This window comes from Poecilia mexicana, unplaced genomic scaffold (genome assembly GCF_051168715.1).
Source record: "Poecilia mexicana isolate PSO_F unplaced genomic scaffold, ASM5116871v1 scaffold_14, whole genome shotgun sequence".
NCBI classification, from domain to species: domain Eukaryota; kingdom Metazoa; phylum Chordata; class Actinopteri; order Cyprinodontiformes; family Poeciliidae; genus Poecilia; species Poecilia mexicana.
Window position 1 is genome coordinate 23,797,275 of NW_028263383.1, and position 22,495 is coordinate 23,819,769.

The 22,495-nt window shown below is 37.7% G+C and overlaps 1 protein-coding gene across 3 annotated transcripts; it reads right to left on the reverse strand.

Moving 5' to 3' along the window:
- Positions 1 to 309: 309 nt before the first annotated feature.
- ccdc15 (coiled-coil domain containing 15) lies at positions 310 to 22,488 on the reverse strand. Of its 3 annotated transcripts, none has more exons than XM_088012386.1 (10): positions 21,017 to 22,488; positions 19,681 to 19,830; positions 18,403 to 18,513; positions 17,691 to 17,807; positions 17,474 to 17,575; positions 15,015 to 15,134; positions 14,832 to 14,935; positions 7,011 to 7,229; positions 2,438 to 2,586; positions 310 to 1,078 (listed from the first exon to the last, which is right to left on the reverse strand). In XM_088012386.1, the coding sequence occupies exons 1-10, from the start codon at positions 21,188 to 21,190 to the stop codon at positions 1,059 to 1,061; spliced, it is 1,266 nt and encodes a 421-aa protein (XP_087868512.1). In that variant the 5' UTR covers positions 21,191 to 22,488; the 3' UTR covers positions 310 to 1,058. The 3 variants fall into 3 exon arrangements, with proteins under 3 accessions (XP_087868512.1, XP_087868511.1, XP_087868510.1); XM_088012385.1 differs by lacking the exon at positions 310 to 1,078 and adding an exon at positions 1,715 to 2,359 and having other exon boundaries at positions 17,474 to 17,572; XM_088012384.1 differs by lacking the exon at positions 310 to 1,078 and adding an exon at positions 1,715 to 2,359.
- Between the last annotated feature and the right edge of the window lie 7 nt (positions 22,489 to 22,495).

The following is a 22,495-nucleotide window of genomic DNA, read 5'->3' on the forward strand; positions in this document are numbered from 1 at the left end:
CTTAACATTGTAGATTACCAATGAAGCCATCCGAAACTGAATACGTTATTCAGCAAACCAAACATTTTGACATTATTATCAGGGTTACTATTAACAAGAACCCTAAATACAAATCATGTTAGTTTCTAGTTTATACATCATCATTCTATCCACTCACTGTTTATCTGTCTTCCTGCAGAATCTTCAATGTAAGAAAGGGAGAAAATGTGTCCAAAACCTGTAACCTTAATTAGTGATAAATAAGACTGAGTTTAAACTTTAAATTCTTAGTGTCCAAAATGTGAAAACATGGAACTAGAACCAGTCAGATTGGAAGGAATGTGGTTTTATTTGTTCTCAGTATACCTTGGACATCAGGTGAATCATAATTAAACGTATTGAGAAGTTAAAAACAACAGACACATTTTTTTTATCAGAAATGTTTCATCAGCATATTGAACACCGACCAGCAGTCAGGAAGATGGACACTGATGAGATCCTACAACCCAAAGGCTGCACGAAGAACCACGATGGTCTGCGGCGGCAGTTTACCAACATGAAAACACATTGAAATATATTATAAATTAATTCTGATATTTGTAAGTTATTTGCAACACCCTGATTGACATTAGCTCATGTATATTCGGCACTATTACAAGTTTTATCGTAGTTTAATACAAAAATCATCGTTAGCTCACCTGAACCGTCTGAGCCACCTGCTTTCCTGCCGCTGCAAGGCGGAGATCAGCTCCTCCTCACCACATCGCTGCTTTCCTCCCACTGTCACATTTTCTTTTAGTCTCAGAAAAATCGCAATCAGGCTATAAAAAATAGCTCAGCTCTCTCTTCTTCTTTTGTATCAGAAAAACAACAACTCGCCTTAGGTCGCATGTAACGAAGCACAGCACGTCGCTGCTGGAGGCGGGGCGCTACACCCCCCCGCCACCCTGCAACAGAGCCAAGTGGGCCGGTGGAAACGCAGTCACTCCGAAACAGAGCCGAGCCGAGCCGGGTTGTTGAAGTAGAGCCGGTGGAAAAGGGGCATAAGTCATAAGTCAGTGCCTCACCAGCAATGAACCTCACTGCACGTCACTGAAAACTGTAGATGACATATTTGAAATGATTCACAAACTACATTCAAATTATTAAAATAAAATAGCAAAACCTTGAAAGTCAGTAGCTTTCATATGTAACCAGGATGGATATTTTTTTACTGTTGCATTTGAAGGACTTTGCTTAAATTGAGTTTTAATTCTAGTTATTTTTTCATCTGCTTACTTAGTGCACGTTAATGCATCAAAACTTCAAATTATTGTTGCTGATTGAATCAGAAGCTGTTCATTTATTTCAAAAAGTGCTTCAACTACAATTCATGTTGATGTGAAACAGCAACATTTACTCAAGTACAACTGTTTGTTCTACTAAAATGTTTAAATGTTTTGTGGCAACGTAATGAGTATGTAGGTGCCAAATATTAAATATATTGGCAGTGAAGAAATTAGCCTTTAATGACAATAATAATAATAATAATAATAATAATAAATATGGAGAAAGCAGATATTTTCTTATTCCTCACTGGATATAGTAGTGAGGTAAAAATAAGCATAAGTATAAAATATCAATTATCTTTTTCATTACAACTTTGATAAACACTTAAGTTTAGGATATCAAAAAAGCCATTTGGACTGACAGAGTGGTATTGATTCTGAAATCTCATAGAAACTAACAGATAGTGAGGGAAACGTGAGATTTTATTTTTTTAATACTTTTAAAAAAAAAAAAACAGCAGACCAGTAGGTGAATTCTTTCAAAATCCACCCAACAACAATGAGTGAAATTCAAGTTTAACTTTTACTTTTACTTATTTTCTGTAAAAGTCACATTGACATAATTTTACAAAGTCAATGTGCCTTTGTAAAATTATGTCAATAATTACATGTACAATGTTCACATATACACAGAATTCATAATTTGCAATAAATACAGTAAGAAAAGTTAACAAAATGCAAACAAAGAAAAAATATTTATTATACCTAATCCAGAAAAGAATTGCTTAAATTGTTAGAAAGTTGAGTTTGAGCTGGATTAGAACCTTAACAAAGAGTAATGGGGATATAATTAGTCCAACTAGGGTGCTATTAAAATCACTGGGAATGTTAAACTGGCCAGGTAATTTGGTGACATAAAATACAAGCAGCCAAATTCACCCTACAAAGAATATGTGTGAAAAGTACTACAGCATGTCTTCTAATGATGCAACCACTTAAAGTCTAAACATCTGACAAAAACGGAAAGCGAGATGCCAGTTCCTTCAGAAATTGCAGTTTCCATTACTGTAAGTCCAAATTCACCAGTGTTAACTGCAGAGCTTTAGCATATGCTGTGGAGGATAGAAGCATTTCAGACAGCAGTTCACAGGCCATATGTGTGCATAGGTATAAGGGTGTGCCATTAGTACCTCTGGGGTTGTTGTGGAAGATGCAGTTGTTGGCGCAGGTGTCAGGGTGGGAATCCCAAAAAGAGGAGGCACAGCAGCAGAGAGTAGGGAGCTCCAGCTTCATCTGAGACAAACGCTCCTTCATCTGAGCTCTCAGAGCTTCGACAAACCTGCAGAGAGTCACATACAGGTTATTATTCAGCTCAGAAATGCTTACCGGCTGCTTTCTATTAACTGCAAGTAGCAATTTGGCTGTTTGCACATTAAAACAGATGAAGATTAAACACTGAGGGCTTTTATTTCATGTTAAAGCAGCTCAAAAAGGAAGATTGCATGGCTGCAACTAACAATTATTTTAGTTATTAATTAATTTACTATTCTGTCAATTAATCAATTATTTGTATAAAAAATTGGCAAATTTTTCATTATCTTTTTATACATTAGAAATACATAAAAAGATGTAAATAAACAAATGATTCAATTCCTTTTCTAAATAAGAAAATAGACATTTTATTGCCTAAAATGAAATAACAGAGCATTCTTTTAGTGAACTCTTGATCATTTGTAGCAAAGGATGCATTTGATTCAACAACCCTTTCTGATTGACTTAACATCAACACAATGTAGGCCTGAAATGTTGATGATTTTTAGATTAACTTGGATGCTTAATAGATGATTATTTTTTTCTTACAGTATTTGAATAAGGCGATCGGGCCTGGTGCAACATGTTTACATTCAATGTTTTTTTTTTCTTAAATGCACACTGTATATATTTTTTGTGCAGTTTTGCTCCAAGTATGCTATTATTTCAGCAATTAGGGATGCAACTATTACTAGTTATTGATTAATCTATCGATTATTCTGATGATTTATTAATTGAATTTTTTTAAAATGGGCACATTCATTTAACCACTTAAGCTTTTTTTACACAATATTAGAAATACATTAAAAACAAAAATAAAGAAATCATTTCAGGGTTTCCCCCAGTGTATTATAAGCCTGGTGGCCGCTGTTACGTCAATCCGCGTTTCCCCATCAGATACGGTTCCCCCTGCGTCTTCTTGCCGCTCTGCACCACCCAGGCGGCAAAATACGCGCGTGCTTGTTATGAGCGCTGAGAAAGCACGCGCTTGTTCAGCGCGCTTATCTGGAGAACTACGGACACCGCAAAAGCTCAAACAATCTGTTTCGCAAAGTTGTCACACTTTATTCACGTTTTTGTGAGAAAATAATTATAAAAATAAATATTTATGTGTGTGTGTGTGTATATATATCTATATATATATATATATATATATATATATATATATATATATATATATATATATATATATATCTATGTAGATATTAGAATAGATAGATAGTGTTAAGAAAATAAATTTCAAGTATGCTAGTTTTAAAACTTAACATGTCTTGATTGAAATAGCCTAATTATAGTTTTAAAATCAGTAACTTATTCTGGCCTATTGACCTTTATGTTACCTGTAGTTACAGCAGATGGTTTGCTAAGATCGTTTGAACTGCCTTTTTGTCTGTGTGGGAAAACAATAAGTAGAAGTTCTAGCTTTTCACACTCATCTGTGAAAAGCTGTAAAACAGCAGGAGTTCCTGGCTTTAGAGAGAGGGTCAGAGATAGCTCCTGGTAGGATGAGCAAAGACACGCCTTATTTAAATAAATTAAAGATAAGAATACGCCTTTTACTATAAAACTTTACACACAGAAGTAACAAATCAGATTTGCTCTCGCAATTCTCCAAAGACGTCTTTGGACATCTTTGCTTTTCTTTCTTTCTTTCCTTCTTCTTCTTTCCATTTATGTCAGGTAAATGAATGTATGTCTCTGTTCTGCAGTTTCTGTTGTAATTTTATGCGTTGTCTTCTATTGGATTAATCTGTAATTCTGTGACATCTGCACTCATTGTTTTTTTGTGGCTACACGCGGCCTACCGGGAGAACCTGGAATGAAGAAGTTCGAGCCAAAGAGTTTCTTTCTTAAGAAATATTATAACCTAGAATCTTCTTCAACAATAGATAGATAGATGCGTTTTAGTGCTCAATATTACCCATCACATACCATTCCCCCTGTGTTTAAGGGGGGAACAGTATCTGATGGGTGATACCGTTCCCCCCTTTTAACACAGGGTGAACCGTATGTGATGGGGAAAGGCGGATCAACGTAACACCGCCATGCTTTACTAGCCCCCCGCCCCACCAGGCCAAGCGTTGCTTGTTTTTGTTATTAGAAATTTTTGTTATTTTGATTTAATAATCAAAATAATAATAATAATTTAATTTTTTTATAATTTAATCTGGATTGAAAATGTCTCTGTTGTTCTGAGCGTTTCACTTACAGAGCAAATTTATTCCTAAAAGATAAGTTTATAGTTTATGCATTTAAAGCCGGGAGAGTGGACAAATCACACAGCTGGTGCCTCTGCACGTTGCCTCGCACGCTGCTGCCATTGCTTGATCTCTTAAGTCTACCTCAGTGTGGATCGCGCGCGCCTCCTTTCACACAAACTGGACACTGGCTGACCTGTATTGATATTTACATCAACCCCCTGCATGGAATTTTGTTTCTTTGGCTAACTCCACATCAAAGTAAGAGTTTAAAACTCACCGCATTACCTCTGATTGGGCAGCTCAATATGAACTGCAGGAATAACTTGTAGTCACGCTTTCAGATCGGTGAGAATGATTTATCTTTGTGAACAAAGAATTATGTGGGGCGTTTACATCTCAACACGCTGCCCAGCGTCTGGCTCTGTCTTCCCTGTAAAGTTTATGTATGTGTTCCCGGTTGGCCGGTGTGTTAGGTGTTAATGAACCAGCGCTAACCTCATCATGCAGGTTCAGCCCAGTGAAGAGCTTTCACGCTCTCCTCGTAGTCACGCTTCACCCTTGTTATATTTTTTTTTTTTTTTTTTTAGTATTATTTTTCCAGTTACATGATGCATATAAGATGCTTTGTCCACTTAGTCAGCCAGAGTTAATGTGCCTGGCCATGCGGAGATCTGAGAAACTCGTCCCACAAACTTGAGCAACCCAAGGCAGTTTCTGTGACTCTTATTAAAAACTCAACAGACACGAAATGGAAGAGCTACTAAAGCCACATTAGCAGCATTACATTAAATTACTGGCAATGTTTTCCCGTAGCATAAAATCACCCAGTAGTATTTACTATTCCTGTTTACTTAACATCTTTTAATACAAAAACATGGTAGACCACCTCAGCTCCCCGACCACCAGGCTTAGCAAGTTTTTTGGGGGAAACACCTAATTAAAAAAAAAAAAAAAAAAAATCTATTTTATTGCCTAAAGTAAAGCTAAAACTATGCCACCAGAGGAGTTTTGATAAAACATATTTACAGACAAAGGTGATGCTATATATATATATATATATATATATATATATATATATATATATATATATATATATATATATATATATATCTTGCACCCTGCTGTTATGTGCTGGACTGTCTCAGAGGCCTCCTTGCACAACCTACACCTTGGGTCTTGTCTGGTGTGGTAGATCTGAGCCTCTATTGCTCTGGTGTTTAGGTCCTGTTCCTGGGTGGCCAGGATGAGGGCCTCTGTGCTGTCCTTGAGTCCAGCTTTCTCCAGCCATTGGTAGGATTTCCTGATATCAGCCACTTCAGTTATTTGTCGGTGGTACATCCCATGTAGGGGCTTGTCTTCCCATGATGGTTCCTCCAGCACCTCGTCCTCTGTTCCCCATTGCCTGAGACATTCGCTGAGCACATCGTCCGTTGAGGCTTTGTCCTTGATGTATTTATGGATCTTGGATGTTTCATCCTGGACAGTGGCTCTCACACTCACTAGTCCTCTGCCTCCTTCCTTACGGCTCGTGTACAGTCTCAGGGTGCTGGATTTGGGGTGGAACCCTCCATGCATGGTTAGTAGCTTCCGAGTCTTAACATCCGTGGCCTTCATCTCTTCCATTGGCCAGCTAATTATTCCGGCAGGGTATCTGATTACTGGTAAGGCATAGCTGTTTATTGCACGGATCTTGTTCTTGCCATTGAGCTGGCTTCTCAGGACTTGCCTTATTCGTTGGAGGTATTTGGCTGTGGCTCCTTTCCTTGTGACCTCATCGAGGTTGCCAATTGCTTGTGGTATTCCCAGGTACTTGTAACTGTGCTCTATGTCTGCTATCGTTCCCTCTGGGAGTGAGACCCCTTCTGTGCGGACGACCTTCTCTCTCTTTGTAACCATCCGGCCACACTTCTCTAGTCCGAATGACATCCCAATGTCAGTGCTGTAGATCCTGGTGGTGTGGATCAGTGAGTCGATGTCTCGCTCGCTCTTGGCGTACAGCTTGATGTCATCCATGTAGAGGAGGTGACTGATAAAATCACTCCAGAACATCAGGGACATCTTTTATATTTAACCAGAACTCCAGATTACTTGAGATCTTTGCTTGGCTCTGGGAGTTTAAGGGAGTCGAGAATGATAACTGACTAATCTCTGAGTAATCTCTACAGTATGCTCACTGCTACACAGATTAACATATTTCTACAGCTTCGTTAGAGTCAGAATGAATCAGTAGGTCATACATCAGTTAGATTACCTTGCAGAGTTTTTCCACTTCTCATTGTTCCTCTCCTTCTCCTCCCTCTTTCTCTTCTGCAGCTGTATAGCTCTCTCCTTCTCCTCCTCCTCCAGCGCCAGCTGCTCCAGAACCTGCCGTTCTCGCTCCTCCAGCCTCTGTCTGGCCTCCAGAAGCGTCCGAGCTCTCTCCAACTTCATCTCCTCGTCCTGACGAAGCTTTTCTTTCTCTGCTTTGATCCTTAAATGACAAAATTTCAAAATAAAAATCTGACCAAGATTACTTTTTCCCTTCTGTGAAGCACTATAAAAAGAAATTACTGGAATCCACTTAATTGAATTGAATCCAACTCAATTTACTAAGTTTATCCAGCTCAATACATTATGATCATCCAACTCAATGTATTGAGTTTTTTTTTAAATGAATTCATTAAGTGTGACAAATGACGAATCTAAGTCAGTCTTACTAAAATAATTTAGTTTACTTCAAATAATGAAGGAAATTAATAAATGATCTCCTTTTACCAGGGTTTTTTGGTTCAGGCAGGACAGGAATTTCTGAACTTTATAAATCAATAAAGTTTTAGAAAATGAACTTCATAAGGCTACTGATAAGTTACAATTTTGGAAGGCTATGGGTTATGGTAATCAGTTAAATGAAGTCTAAAAACAGCCTGGTTTATTTCAGATTTTCTTCAGTCTTTTTGTCACATGTTTTCAACAGGGTTTGGTTCCATCTGATTGGCAAAAATCTATAATTAAACCAATCCCAAAGTCTCAAACTGCTGATTCTCGAGTACCTATGAACGACAGGGATTCACTGAAGGAATTCCTTGGCACTGCATTTTTACTTAGATGAGTTTATAAACTTTACTCAAGTGTTCTAAATTTTTGTAGTTCAATCATTTTTGTCTCTATGCACACCCGACCTGGGTGTAAACAGACCTGGTAAACTGGTAAACAGACCTTGTTTACCAGTTTTTGGAACCCGACCAGAACCCCTCAGTGTTATTACGTTGAGAAACAATGAGATTTGGTTAAGTATAAAAACAGACTTTTCATGCAGAAAATGATCAAATGTTACAAGCCATACATGTCATACAAATGGAACAGATACAGAGTTACATTGACCGTCCAGCGCTGGACCATACTTAGCACACCTTATGGATGGAACCAAGTGAGACAAAGATTGTAACGCGAGTTTAGCTTTTTATTCTTTTCTGCAATCTGTACCCTCCCTAAACAGTAGTCTAATCAGTTTCAGTCTGTTTATGTATGACTGGTGACAGCTTACATAACACAAACATGGTTATATAAACTGCAGCGTGTACGTGTAAGCAGATGAAGGAGATAGAGGAAAACACAGAATCCATAACAAAATGAAAGGTTAGTTAAGTACTTAGGATCTTGTAATTTATTAGCAGAGAAACAGCTAGATCAATTGGACCAGAGGTGCCCAAACTTTTTGAGACCAATATCTACTTTTTCTCTCATCAGCCAGCTGAGATCTACCACATCACACAAAGATATAAAAATTGTAAATGAAACTCTATTGAAATATTTTACATGCAATTATACATCAGTTATAGCAGACATATTAAACTGATATAAAACCTAATGCAGTAACTTCCTCATTGAAATTCTGACACTGGGAGTAGGCCTGTCGCGATAAACGATAAATCAATTAATCCCATGATAAATTAAACCTATCGACCTCATTTTAAATATCAGCTTTATCGTCTCTTCCTGCCTTTTTTTCTTTCTGTTGATGACACTGAATGAAAAAAAGGCTCAACTCCAGTGCTCTCCACTGACCCTCCCTTCCTCATTTTCTTAGTGTAATGTCCAGCGCACACTACACGAGTTGTCGGATCATTGTCGTACCATTTTCAAAACCTGAGAGACACATTAGCCGACAGAAATCCTAGGTATAACGGTTCGATCGGGTTCGTCGTGCCGTGTGGTGTCCAGCCACCTGGGCACAAAATAAGGGCTACAAGTCCAGTTAACTAATTTTAAAACCAGGCATTAATCATTGCTTTACTAGAATCTACCTGTGATGCATGTGGCTAGAGTCAGCTTAAAGTCCTGACTGAATGAAAATCATTATAACCTATTTATGTTAACGAAGAACAGCTGAAAACTTACAGGGTTTATCAACTGCGGTAGCAATTTGGCTCCAACTCCTCTCCTTGTCATTTCTATATTCTTTGCACAAAATGTTGGATAAATATTAATGTTGTTTTCCACATATCATCTCCGATGTCCGCTGGACTTCGGGTTGCGCCCGTCAGCTGTTTGGGATTCCCCTCGTAATTTTCCCTCAGCAAGCATGGAGGAGAATCCGCGCTCTCTGATTGGCTACCTGTCACATTCAGCGTTAAAGCTCCCAGTCGGGGAAAACCCTTGATTTAGATCGGAGCGGCCACGATGATCTAAATCACACTACAGGATGATCGGTTCCGAAATCACCAGCGAGAATCTTAGATCAGCCAACGTTCTAAGATTGTCATAAGGGAAAAATGGGGCAAAAAAAATGCTGTAATGTGAACTACTGCATTAGGTAGTCGGATGTGCCCATGTTCTCTATCTAAATCTAGTGATTACCGAGGGCAATACAGTATACAGACTTCATAATCTGCACTCTTTTGGTTGAATGCAGTATTTATTTCCACTTTGGCTTTATGTTGTTTAGTTTTTATTCAAGTACATTTTTTGTTAATGGAGACTGAGAATCCATTTTATTTTTGTTTTTGGTTGTTTTGTTTATTTAGTTTATCAGTTCCAGTGTTATGTGTTCTTTTGAAAATAAAGTGTATCTATATATGGCAGGAAATCGCATGCATTATTAGTCATTTCCATTAAATCAGTGTCAAAAGGTCTTGAAACAATATTATCGTTTATCGTAATAATTTTTTAGACAATTGATCGCTCAGCAAAATTTGTTATTGTGACAGGCCTAACTGGGAGGAGGTTACTGGTTTCTCTTAGTCAGAAGCAAACATGAGGCCAACAGGAGTCAGTCAGTTATGGTAGATTTGAAATTTGGTTTGATGACCTCAAATGAGAAATTGCAAACTGATAGGAGGAACCAAAGAGTACAGTTAAGTTAAAAGTACATCTTATGAAGTTAGGATATTTTTCCTCCAACAACAGGTTCCAGAGGTTCGTTGCTATGGCGGCGCACATAAGTGCAGCGGCTTCTCAAGCTCCTCAGATTAGCAGCACCATGCCAGACTCAGCTTTCCAGATCAATGGTCTTCAGTTATTCCGAGCGGACCGCGACCAACGGTCAGGAAAAGGACGGGGAGGAGGACTCTGTATGTACGTGAATGAAGGTTAGTGTACTAACTGTGGACTGGTTAAAAGCTGCTGCTCTGAGGCAATAGAACTCATGACAGAGAAATGTCGGCCATACTATCTGCCTCGGGAGTTTACTGCGGTGTTCGTCACCATTGTTTACATCCCGCCGGGTGCTAACGGCAACAAAGTATTGAAGGAGCTACATGACACCATTAGCTCACTGCAGATGAAGCACCCGGAGGCGTTTTACGTGGTTGCGGGGGACTTTAACCACGTGAAACTGACGGACAGTCTGCCCAGTTTTTACCAGCACATCACCTTTCCCACAAGCGGAGACAACACTCTGGACTGTGTGTACACCAACATTGACGGTGGGTACAGAGCCCTTCCTCGTCCCCATCTTGGCCTCTCCAACCACATCTCCATCGTGCTGGCGCCAGCATATCGTCTGCTGATGAGACGCATCAGACCAACAAAGAAGACAGTCACTGTGTGGCCCAGAGATGCAGCCTTTGTGCTCCAGGACTGTTTTCAGTGCACAAGATTGGCAGGTCTTCAGAGAGGCAGCTACTAATGAGGGAGAGGTGGACCTGGAGGAATACACTTTCTCTGTTCTTGGCTTCATCTTCAAGTGTGCTGATGATGTCACCACCACCAAGACAGTAACCTGTTACCCGAACCAGAAACCCTGGCTTAATGCTGAGGTGAGAGCTCTGCTGAAAGCTCGGGACACTGCGTTCAGGACAGGCAAGGCATCAGCACTCCAAGAAGCAAGGAAAGAACTGGCTGCAGGCATTGTGAGAGCCAAAGCCATACGCCCAGAAAATTCAAGGTCACTTCACCACCAACGACCCCCGGCGCATGTGGAAGGCCATAAAGTACATCACTAACCACAACATCCGGGGTGCACAATGTCCAATGGACCCCTCACTGCCAGATGCACTCAACAGGTTCTACGCCCGCTTCGAGGATCCTAACACCTCCCTCAGCATCAGAGTCATTCCACCACCTGGTGACACGCATGTCTGTGTGACAACAGATGTGAAGAAGTCCCTCCAGGAAATTAACCCCCGAAAGGCTGCAGGCCCCGTCAACATCCCAGGGCGAGTACTGAGGCACTGTGCACATAAGCTGTCTGAGGTGTTGACGGACATTTTCAACACCTCACTCACTGTCATCATCTTTAAGCCCACCTGCTTAAAGACCACCACTATCGTCCCCAAGTGCTCCACAGTGACGAGCCTGAATGACTACCAGCCCATAGCCTTAACATCAGTAGTCATGAAGTGCTTCGAGAGGCTAATTATGAACCACATCAAGGACTCCATCGACGTCACTGTGGACCCCCATCAGTATGTCTACAGGAAGAACCGCTCCACTGCTGACGCCATTTCATCGGTGATCCACACAGCCCTCACCCATCTGGAGAGCAGGAACTCTTACATAAGTCTCCTCTTCCTGGATTTCTCCTCAGCATTCAACGCCATCAACCCACAGACCCTGGTGCAGAAGCTCTCCTCTCTTGGATTGAGTTCTACACTGGGGAACTGAATTTTGGACTTCCTGACAAACAGACCTCAAACTGTCCGGATCAACAACAACGTCTCCTCATCCATCACCCTCAGCACTGGCTCGCCGTAGGGCTGCGTGCTGAGCCTCCTCCTCTTCACTCTGCTGAAGTATAACTGCTCAGCAAGGCATTCCAACTGTAATATAGTGAAGTTTGCCGACGACACAGCAGTAGTGGGACGCATCATGAACAGTGATGAGTCCAAATACAAAGAGGAGGTGGAACACCTGGTGCAGTGGTGCAGAGAAAATTACCTCTGCATCAATGTGAAGAAGACCAAGGAGATGGTGGTGGATTTCAGAAGGAACAAGGATCCTCTTCAGCCCTTGTACATCAGAGGAGCAGCTGTGGAGGTGGTCTCCAGCTACAGGTATCTGGGTGTGCATATATCCAGTGACCTCACCTGGAGTACCAACACTTCCCATCTGGTCAAGAAGGCCCATCAGCGTCTCTACTTCCTCAAGAAGCTGCGGACAGCTGGACTTGGGAGCTCAGTCCTGAGGAGCTTTTATCGCTGTGTGGTGGAGAGTGTTCTCTGCACCTGCATCACTGTGTGGCACAGCAGCTGCACTGCTGCTGAGAGGACGGCTCTACAGAGGGTGGTCAAGGCTGCACAGAGGACTGTGGGGAGCAGCCTTCCCTCCACCTCAATGCAGGAGGAGGGCGCTCCTCATCATGAAAGACTCAACCCATCCTGCACACAGGCTGTTCCAGCCGCTCTCCTAAGGCAGGAGGCTGAGGAGCATCCAAAGCAAGACCATCAGGCTGAAGAACAGTTTCTTCCCTTCAGACATCAGACTCCTGAACTCAAGCTGCACCAAATGCAGCTTCACCTCATAGCTTGAGACACATAGACACAGACACATAACTACATCACTTAATCTACTTTATGTTAATTTGTTTATTTTATTTCTTTATTTATTTAATTTTTGTGTAGTGGATTTCTTTATCTGGGACCTGAGTACAAATTTCATACCACAAACTCCCAAGGTGGTATGACAATAAAAAATCCTTGAATCACCTCAAACCAGATGATGGATTGGATTTTATTTCAATGTAATTTGTGAATGTTAACTCCTCATTTTCAACAGCAGAGCTGTGCAGGTTGAAAAAGCTTGTCATTTTGGAGAAAATCTCATCAACATTTCCACTACATACGAGATGAAAATAAATAGCATGTTTGATAGAGGAAAAGCTGTAATGAGCACAGCAAAGTTAAACAAACAAAGTTAAACTGAGTCAAATATTGTTGTGGAATATAAGGTGTAAACTGAGTTGTATAGATCTTGTGTTTGCCCAGCATTAGATTACGGAACAAGAGTCTGAGGTTACTGTCAACAACCTTACAGTGAAAAAGTTCAGTGTTTGTGTTAGTTTTTTTAGATGTGCATAGAAATACTCCTAAAACGGCATTAAATTGCGATATGGGTTGGGAACCATGTGAAGTTAGATATATTGTAGATATGGTCAGACTGTGGAGGAGGTTTGTTAATATGCCAGATCATCGATTAACAAAACGCATTTTTCTTTCACAAATAGGTATACTTGGACCAGACAAATTGAGAAGATATTTGAGGAGGCAGACTTTCAGTACATTTATAGGAATAAATTAAGATATAATATTGAACAGCTTAAACAGTTTTATTTTGAAGTTTCTAAGCGCAAGTGGGAAGTCGATATCTTACATAAACCAAAATTATGTACTTATGTTTTACTGAAGGATGCCTGTATGGTCTTGAGTCATATATATCATGGACCTTGTCTAAAAGATGACGGTCCATGTGCGCCCAGTTCAGACCTGGCACTTTGCCTTTGGCTTTGGAGACTGGATGTTTTCGTTCAGTGCCAGAGCATAACCAAAGATGTTCTTTGTATTATTTGGGGGAAAATGCAGTGCACTTTTTGTTTTACTGTCCTTTGTACGTGAGTTTGAGAAATTATTTATTTACTAAAATATTTTATGTTTATCCAGATTTCTTTTATTTAATGGATGAGGATAAAATGTGTTAATTAAGTATTTTGTGTTTCTGTTAGCACAGTTTATTTTGAAGGACTGGCACTTAAGAAAAAGGACATTTGTTGTTTAAAGAATATTTATGTCCATCCGCATGTTTGTATATGTTTTTATTGTGTCTTGTAAGCCCATATGAGCTGGGCACTTGCAAAAGGGTGTATGACACATATGAAAATAAAGACTATCTATTAATTTATGAATTATTTATTAGAAAAAAATTAATGATTTGAGTAAGAGCAACTTAATGTGTTAAACATAACACATTAAACATACTTAATGAATCAAATTATAAAAACTTAGTAAATTGAGTTGGATAAACTTTGTGAATTGAGTTGGTCAGACGTAGGATACAAAACTGGCATTGAACTCAACTGTTTCAGGTAAAGTCAAAGTAAAATGTTCTCTTAAGTTAAAGATTTGTAACTTTTAAGATAACTGAACACAAAAAAGTAAGTTGTCATCACTAAATCAAAGGATTAAGTGAGATTAATGTAAACAAGTCCATAAGATGAACTATAGCCCCAAAACACTTTTGGTAACACTTTATTTGAAGTGGGGTGAATAAGACTGACATGACACCGTCATCATGAATAAGTCTTCATGAATATTTATGACTGTTGTCATAAAGCGTCATTCGGTAAATTATGACACTTTTAATACAAAGTTGACATTATTCAAAATGTCTTTGTTATGACAACTTGACATTAACCAAGAAATCATTACTGATATAAATTTGTTATAAAAGTATTACTGATTGCACTTTAAAAATTAGGTAACTTTATATTATTAAAGGTAAAGTTTAAACAGTCATGTTTATGACAGTGTCATGACAGTCTTATTCAACCCCCTTCAAATAAAGTGTTACCACACTTTTTAGAGTGAGGTTTATCAACACTATCGTTGGGTGAAAACAGCAGCAGAAAGTGATGCAGGAGGAGCAGTGGTAGTCTGGTCACCTTGCAGTCCTCTTCAGGTGTTTCCTAAGCTGTTGGTTCTCCTTCACCTGCTCCCGTTCAGTGTTCATGACCAGGCGGCGGTGTTTCAGGAACTGAGACTGACGCTGCAGAGAAAGACAAAGAGTCAGCTGTGAAATTTTAGCTGAACAGGAGAAAAACAAGCAAAATCTGGTCTTCATCTACCTGCTTTTTCACTTTTTCTTCATCCGTCATTGGCCAGAGAAACTTCGGGACTTCTAGGCTCGTATTAGAACCGTGATCAATGAATGAATTATTCGGATTCAACAGGGTGTGTCTGCTCACCTTAAACATACGAAAGCGTTATTAGGGACCCAACAACCTGCAAAAGTATTCACATCCACATTTTACAGCAATCTTGAATGTACTTTATTAAGATTATTGTGGAACATAAAAATTGCATAAAAAGTAAATATTTTATGCAAATCTAAAACATGGGGCATGAATTTCTATTCTGTAACTTTTACAATAATATGGCAAAACAATAAAAAATACAAATCTGTCTCTAATATAGTTCCTACTAGTTTTCTCTTATTAAAATTCTTCACTTTTCCAGAATGAAAGTTTCAGATTTCTTTTAAATTTTCATTAGTTGGGAAATATATATATATATATATATATATATAAATATATTTTATATAAATATGTCTTAATAAAAATAGAGTTTTTACAAACTATTTTTAGTGGAAACATGTACAGTATTGACTTGGGAACTTGTGTGTTCAGAGAGACAACTGAACAAGAAAGTATGGTCAGGTTGAACCAAAAGAAAGAGAGGGACAGAGAGACAGAAAAAGAAAGAGGAAAAAATAAAGGAAGAAAGAAAGAAAAAAGATGAATGGTTCATGGAGAAAAAGCAAACAGATGGCATCTCAAAAAAATTAAAAATCAGATAATTGTGTCTAAAATGACAAACTCCTAAAGTGGAAGATGAAAAAGAAAGCGAACACCTTTTTAAAAATATAATTAAAAACACTCAAAAAAAACCAAAAAACTAAAAATTCCTCATGTAGACAACGGTATGAAGAAACACTCTGGACATATAAATATTTCTCCTTACTGGAAAACACTTGAATAAATTTCCTTTCCAGGCGTTTTCCCTGCAGTAGATAAAGCTAATTCAAAACAGAGCACAGGCATGGACTGCCACCTCCTGCTGTCCACCACAGTAGGTTTGAGGAATAGCTGAATTTTAACTTCCTGTGTATTTTTCATGTTCAGATGAATAGTTGATGAAATAAAACATAAATCTGTTTTGTAAGCTCAGATACAAAAATGAACTTGTCACAGTTTTACAGTTTGTAATTATGCTCTGCTGAGGTTTGGCAGTCAAAATTTGAACTAGGGTAAGCTAAAACTGCCACTCGAGAAGTTCTGGGGAGGATGTGTACAGAAAATGCTAAATGTTTATATTTTTATTGTTTTGGCTTATTTGCTGCTCAAACTGTGTTGTTCTTTCAGCAAATGTCTTTTTTTCAATCTGCATACTCCAGTTTACAACTAATCGCGTACTATATACTTTTATTTACATATTGTACTTATTATCCATTATTGTTATACATTATTAGAATTATTATACGTATTATTTACATATTTTATTGTATATATTAATATTGATACTTTTATTATTATTTATTTATTGTTACTGGAGCCTAGCAACAAAATTTCTTTAAAAATGTACAATTGAATGACAATAAAATCTTCCTATGTCTCTGTGTATGTCTAAATTAGTTGACAGTTATTTCAATAATCAGTTCATCATGATTAATCATTTTAGCCCTACTATTAACTGCCCTCCGCATCTTGCAAAATGATTCATACATGCTGTGGTTTTTTCAATGTTGCCACATTATAACAACATCCTTCACTGTTAATATATTAGCATTTTATGTCATAAGGAAGCACCATTGTAGAGTGGAATTAAAAGGATAAATGTTTTTTTTTTTTTTGGAAATTAAAAAGTGAAATACTGTTTGTATTTCACTCATCTTACTGCAATATTCCTAAATAAAATCCAACCATTTGGAGCCGCCTAACTGGTGAATAGGTGGCTATCATGTGAATAGCATGCAGTTTAATCTCTATAAATACAGCAGGTGTGTGTAGGTTTGTATTCTTAAACACACATCATGTTGACAAAAAAACGTAACAGAGAGGTGTAAAACTGAATTAGATTATAAAACTATATTCCGAGCTTTGAACATGTACAGAAAGCTCTTCAATCCATCATCTGAGAATCAAAACAGCATAGCACAACCGCTATAAGAAGCAAATTGGAAAAAGTTTCAGTCTCTGTGTCAAGGCTCAATACATGCCACAATGTTTAGATTATTTCTTTTATTTGTAAAACTGGGCACCGATTCCTTCCACTTCACATTACATATTGCTTTGTGTTCCTCTATTACTTAAGGTCCAGTTATAATACACTGAAGTTGTGGTTATAATGTGAGAAGATAGGAAAAGGTTTGAGATGTAAGAATACTTTTAAAATTGAAGTTCATGTTTATTGTGCAACACTCACAGATATTAGACAAATTAATAAAAGTAAAAGTATAAAATTGAAGTCTGAAAAATGTAACACAACATGTTTGATTTCACTGCTGCATGTTGAGAAATTCAGTTACCTTCTGCTGAACAAGTGGACATTCATGTTGACTACTAAAGAGAGGAACATCTCTTGTTTCCTGTTCCTCCTCTGTTCTTCGCACACAAGCATTAGCAATCTGCTGGGTGGACAGACAAAGGTTTTCAGTTATTCCTTCAACTTCCAGGAAAAAAACAAACATGACCACAGGAAGAGTGCTAAAAAAGCAGAACAAAGGTTTAGACACAGACACTCACATGTCTGGTTGGAGAGATACTCCATCTGCCTCCTGGAAGATCTGACAGCGTTTCCTCCCCTTGGGTCAGCCGACAGGCAGCCAGTCTGAGTCTGACCTGCCTCAGGGGCTTACTCAACTGGAAAACAGTGGAAATAAATAATATTCCACATTAATCATGGTCACATTACCTGATAAGTCACACAAAGGGAAATAGTTTGATCCTTCTGGAGGTCAAAAACACAACAAAAATGCTAACAAAGAAAAAAAAAGTAATTGTAAATTTGACTGAGATTAAAACATGAACTATTTACCATCAGAAAGAAATTTATTAGTGCTCCCTGGTGGGTAAACTTCCACATTACAGTTTGCACCCATAAATAACTCATAATGTTTATGCAGAATCTGCAGCAACTGTTTAATACTAGATTCTGAGCCTTTTGTTTTCAAACCCGAAACCAAACCGGGGAGAAAATAGCTTCATCAGCCCAGGTTTGGGCAAAGAATAATCAAGTTAACTTATCAATAAACTTTTATTTTAGCTTAAGAAGAAATTCTTAAAAAATCATTTACATATTTTATTATCATTTTACTATGCAACAGTGATTTCAGTGATGTTTTCAGTTTAATTTATAATGTGTGGTGCAATAAATAAAAATAATAGTGTCTCCAATATCAGCAAGAAATCCATCAGAGCTTTCTGCTTCTCTTATGCTGAGGAACCTTCACCTCACCTCTGGAGAAGGGCTCTGTTGTGCAGCAGGTTCTGAGTGGATATGCTCCTCTTCCTTGCACACCTGCTGGGTCAGGATCTGATAATGTGGAAGTCCTCTGTGGGGTTTTACCTAGACAAAGACACACACGTCTACCATGAGAAGATCAGTCAAGACAGAAAGCTAAACCACATCATGATCTTTTCAGGAAATTTGATGTCTTGTATGCCATGGTGCAGCTTGCAAACCACACAGAGTTTTTAAGAACCTGGTATTATTATGAAGATACCAGTGTAAAACATAATGATTAGCTAACTAGTCAGCTACATCTTCTAATAAGAAAATGTCACTTTTTTTAGTTAGAAGACTGTTACTAAAAACCTAATTTGTTCTCTCTTTTTTTGTTTCAGATATGAAAAAATAGCTGTGAAAATAACAGCAAGTTGTGGCTAGGTTTGTGCTGGCATTTTGCAACGTTTGTACCTGACAAGAGGAGATGTAAAGAGTGTAGTTAGCCTAAGTGCAATTAAAAGTGATTTTTGTTTTCTGAATGTCCTAAGGGTATCAGGAAACTTTACCGGGAACCAGAATTGTTTTCTGGGGCCCATTTTTTACATGCATCTGCCAGGGAACGATCAGATTATCTAGGACAAAACTAACCACAGAAAAAAATCCCTGGAAACGGGGTCAAATTTTTGTTTATAGCCTGAACATGCAGGGAAGGTGGAAAACATTTCAGACTGGGTGAATTTTCTGAGCCTTATGTTTCACTTAATACTCTTCTGAAGTGATATTTGGTGTGTAATATAACAGACATTTCATAAATATACCAGATTTTGAATAACTTCTGTCTTTAGGTGAGGGTGAAGTCAAAGAGAGTATATGCTCATGTCATAATATTTTGTGTTAAAATGATTTACAGAATTTGAACAATCTGTCCTCATTTATAGAGCACCATCATACATAATGAAAGAATGAAAGATGAAAACGTTGAAAAACAAAGACAAAATAAAAGAAGAAATAAGCTAAACAAGATAAAGCCTGGAAAAGAAAAAAAAATAAAACAGAAATACAGCATCATGTTTGTCGTTAGCAAACATGATGCTGCTTTGAAGGGCTGAGGAAACATTGTTCAATATAAAGGGCTGTAATGCCAATAAGAGGTGCAATACTTTCTGCTTTCTTCTCGTTCTCGTCTGAGCTTTTTACACTCTGTGACCTTCAACACTTTGAACAAATCAGCCCTTTGGTCTTGTCTGTTTTTTTCTAGGACTTCACAGTCAAGTGGGTATACTTCACCAAGGGATGTGAATGAGGTTGTTGTCGTCGCTTGCACACGTGAGCTTGATGTGTGACTCGTCGTCGCACTTCATCTTGAAACCGCTTCAGGTTGTCTTCATCCTCCCTTCTCTTTTGTGCCTGTAGCTCCTCCGTTAGCAAAGCAAGGTTCTAAAAAAATACAGAGCTCTGAAAACAACAAGATTATCAACCCTAAAATCAGATTACCAAATGTAATCTGTAACAACAAAGCTAAAATGTTTTAGAATAAGACTATAAAAATTATCTCAACTTGGACCTCTAAACCAAACTGTTTAGCTTCCATTCTTATGCAGTGAATTGTTGAATTAGTACAGTTGAACTATTTTATAGTAGAATCATTGTAGCAAAAAGAACCACGAATAGCCATTTTCTGTGTTTGTCTCTCACATTATTTTGGAGGAATTTTGAGTAGCTTTTCTTAACTTAAATTATGCTACCAGCATTTTGTTTAGAGCAAACCGGCTTCCTCCTGGAAGCCACTCCAAACAAGCCTTTTTTTTTTTTTTTTTTTTTTTAATTTAATACTTTTTGATTGGAGCTCTTAGGTTGTTTTTGGGAAAATCGGAGGCTGTCAAATGTTTTCATATGGTGAATAACAATCAATTCACTAAAAATTGTTTGGAAACCATCTTATAACCATTTACAGCTTGATAAATAACACCAATTACTTGTATATTAAAAAGCCTTTGATCAATTAGTCAAATGTTTTTCATGTAGGGCCTCCTTGTTTTTTAACTCCTAAATCCAATCCAGCAATTTTTTCCCCCAAATTGGATTAAACTACACATCAAATATCTAGCAAATTATAACAAGAATGTACGATATATCGGCCGAATTAGTCATTTTTAACACATGGGTCCGATAAATAAAACTGAGGCGATGTAAACAACCAATATTCATTTTTACAATGTGATCCTCTGATAATGGCGGGGGATTTCACCCAAAGGAGTCTCGATTGTAGAGAAAAATATATAAAATCTGTAAATATATCAGTAAAAAAATTTAATGTTGCATCACCATTTTGAAAAATTTGAATATTGGCGCGTCCCCAAACAAGTAAAATATATCCAGCAAAATTAACCCATAGACAAAAGCCAAACAATAAAGCTGATATTTTAAATTTTATAATAATTTATAAAGTTGTCAAACTTGACGTTTGGGCTAAATTAATAAATTCCTAATGGTCTGGATAAAACCTGTAGGAAAAGTAAGGGCTCTATCAAAACAAACGGGACACTTGGCACTACCGGTCATCGCCTTGGTAACGGCTAAATTAAAGCTAGCTAGTCGCGGCAGATTTTAAAGCCAAACTTACAGCCGGGTGCTCCAGGAAATCCTGTCCGACTTCCACCCAGGCTCCAACCGCCACCACCGCCTGGTTCCTTTCGGCCAACACTTTACTGGGTCTCGAGTGTCCATGCTGGCTGTTCCTGCTCCCCGGAGATTTAAACCTGCGCTCTATCGGAACTTTGAAACGGTCAGTACTCATTAGTAACCGAAAACACTACTGCTTATGTTGATTCCGATTGAATTCAGAAGATTAATTCAACGAGAAACTACTTCGGTGGCTAAGTTGACACAAAAAAGAATGCTATTAAGCTTTTAAACTAATGAAAACGATAAAAGACCTGATGTGAGGACAAAAGAAAAATATCTCATCAGAGGTTTGATTTTTGTTCATTTCTTCTCGTTTTAGTGCGGAGTTTAGCAAACACCTCACTGCTGCCTCCATGTGGACAGGAGGAGACAGTGAACGTAGAGGATTTCAGAAACAACTCCCTGTAGAAAATCTAGAAAATAACAGTAGTACAAAGATTTAATCAAATAAATTGTTTTGTATTTTAAACGTGCTTTTTAATGAGTGCACTTCTAGAATACTGAAGCATCTTCTGTTCAACTTAATGTGATTAAAGTTAAACTTCCTAATTTTAACAGCAAAATTATTGACTCAAATATAGAGGAGTGAGTCTAAGCAATAATTTCAACAATGGCATAAAAGACTCTTAGATATTAAGAAGCTTTAAAAATATTAAGTATAGATCCAAGTGTGGAGAAGAAGTTTTGGACAGAATAAAGAAGCTTCTTATCTGTAGCTATTTTGTTTGTGTTTTTTTTTTATGTTGAAACAAGTCTATTTTAACAATTTTTATTTTAAATAAAATGTGTGGACATGAATTGGCATTTTTAAATTGACGCTACACCCTGCACCATTTTTTGTACTGTGCCTTTAATTTAATGTTTATCTGTTTGATATCAAATTTATCCTAATTTTATTTCAAGTCCAAAGTAAAATGAATATATTCTTTAAGTCTGGGAGTTATGCCAAGAGGCTGTCATCAGAAGTTCAGATATACATTTAATATGGATTTATTTTTTTTATTTTGAATTTTTATTTCTAATTTATATTTGTAGTTAAACAATATATTTGTTTACTATTAATTTTATGTTAATTTTTAGCTTTTAACCTTACATGAATTCATACATTTTACAGTTGTTATTCTTCACTGTCTCAAAAAGAAGTCAAAGTAAAGATAACGGAGAAGATCACACCAGAAGAGATTTTCTATTGGATTCAAAAATCAAACTCATCCAGCAAGTGGCACTACACATTAAGCAAACTGATAGAGAAATATGATCTTGTGGGATTAGTTTTGACAAATCTGGACTGATTTTTTTTTTTCACAACCCATTTGAGGAAAATAAAAATCCAATATCCTAATCTCATTTTGTAAGAAAGCAAAAACATAAAAACTAAACTTGGAAATTTTTGCAAGGGTATTCACACAATTTTGTT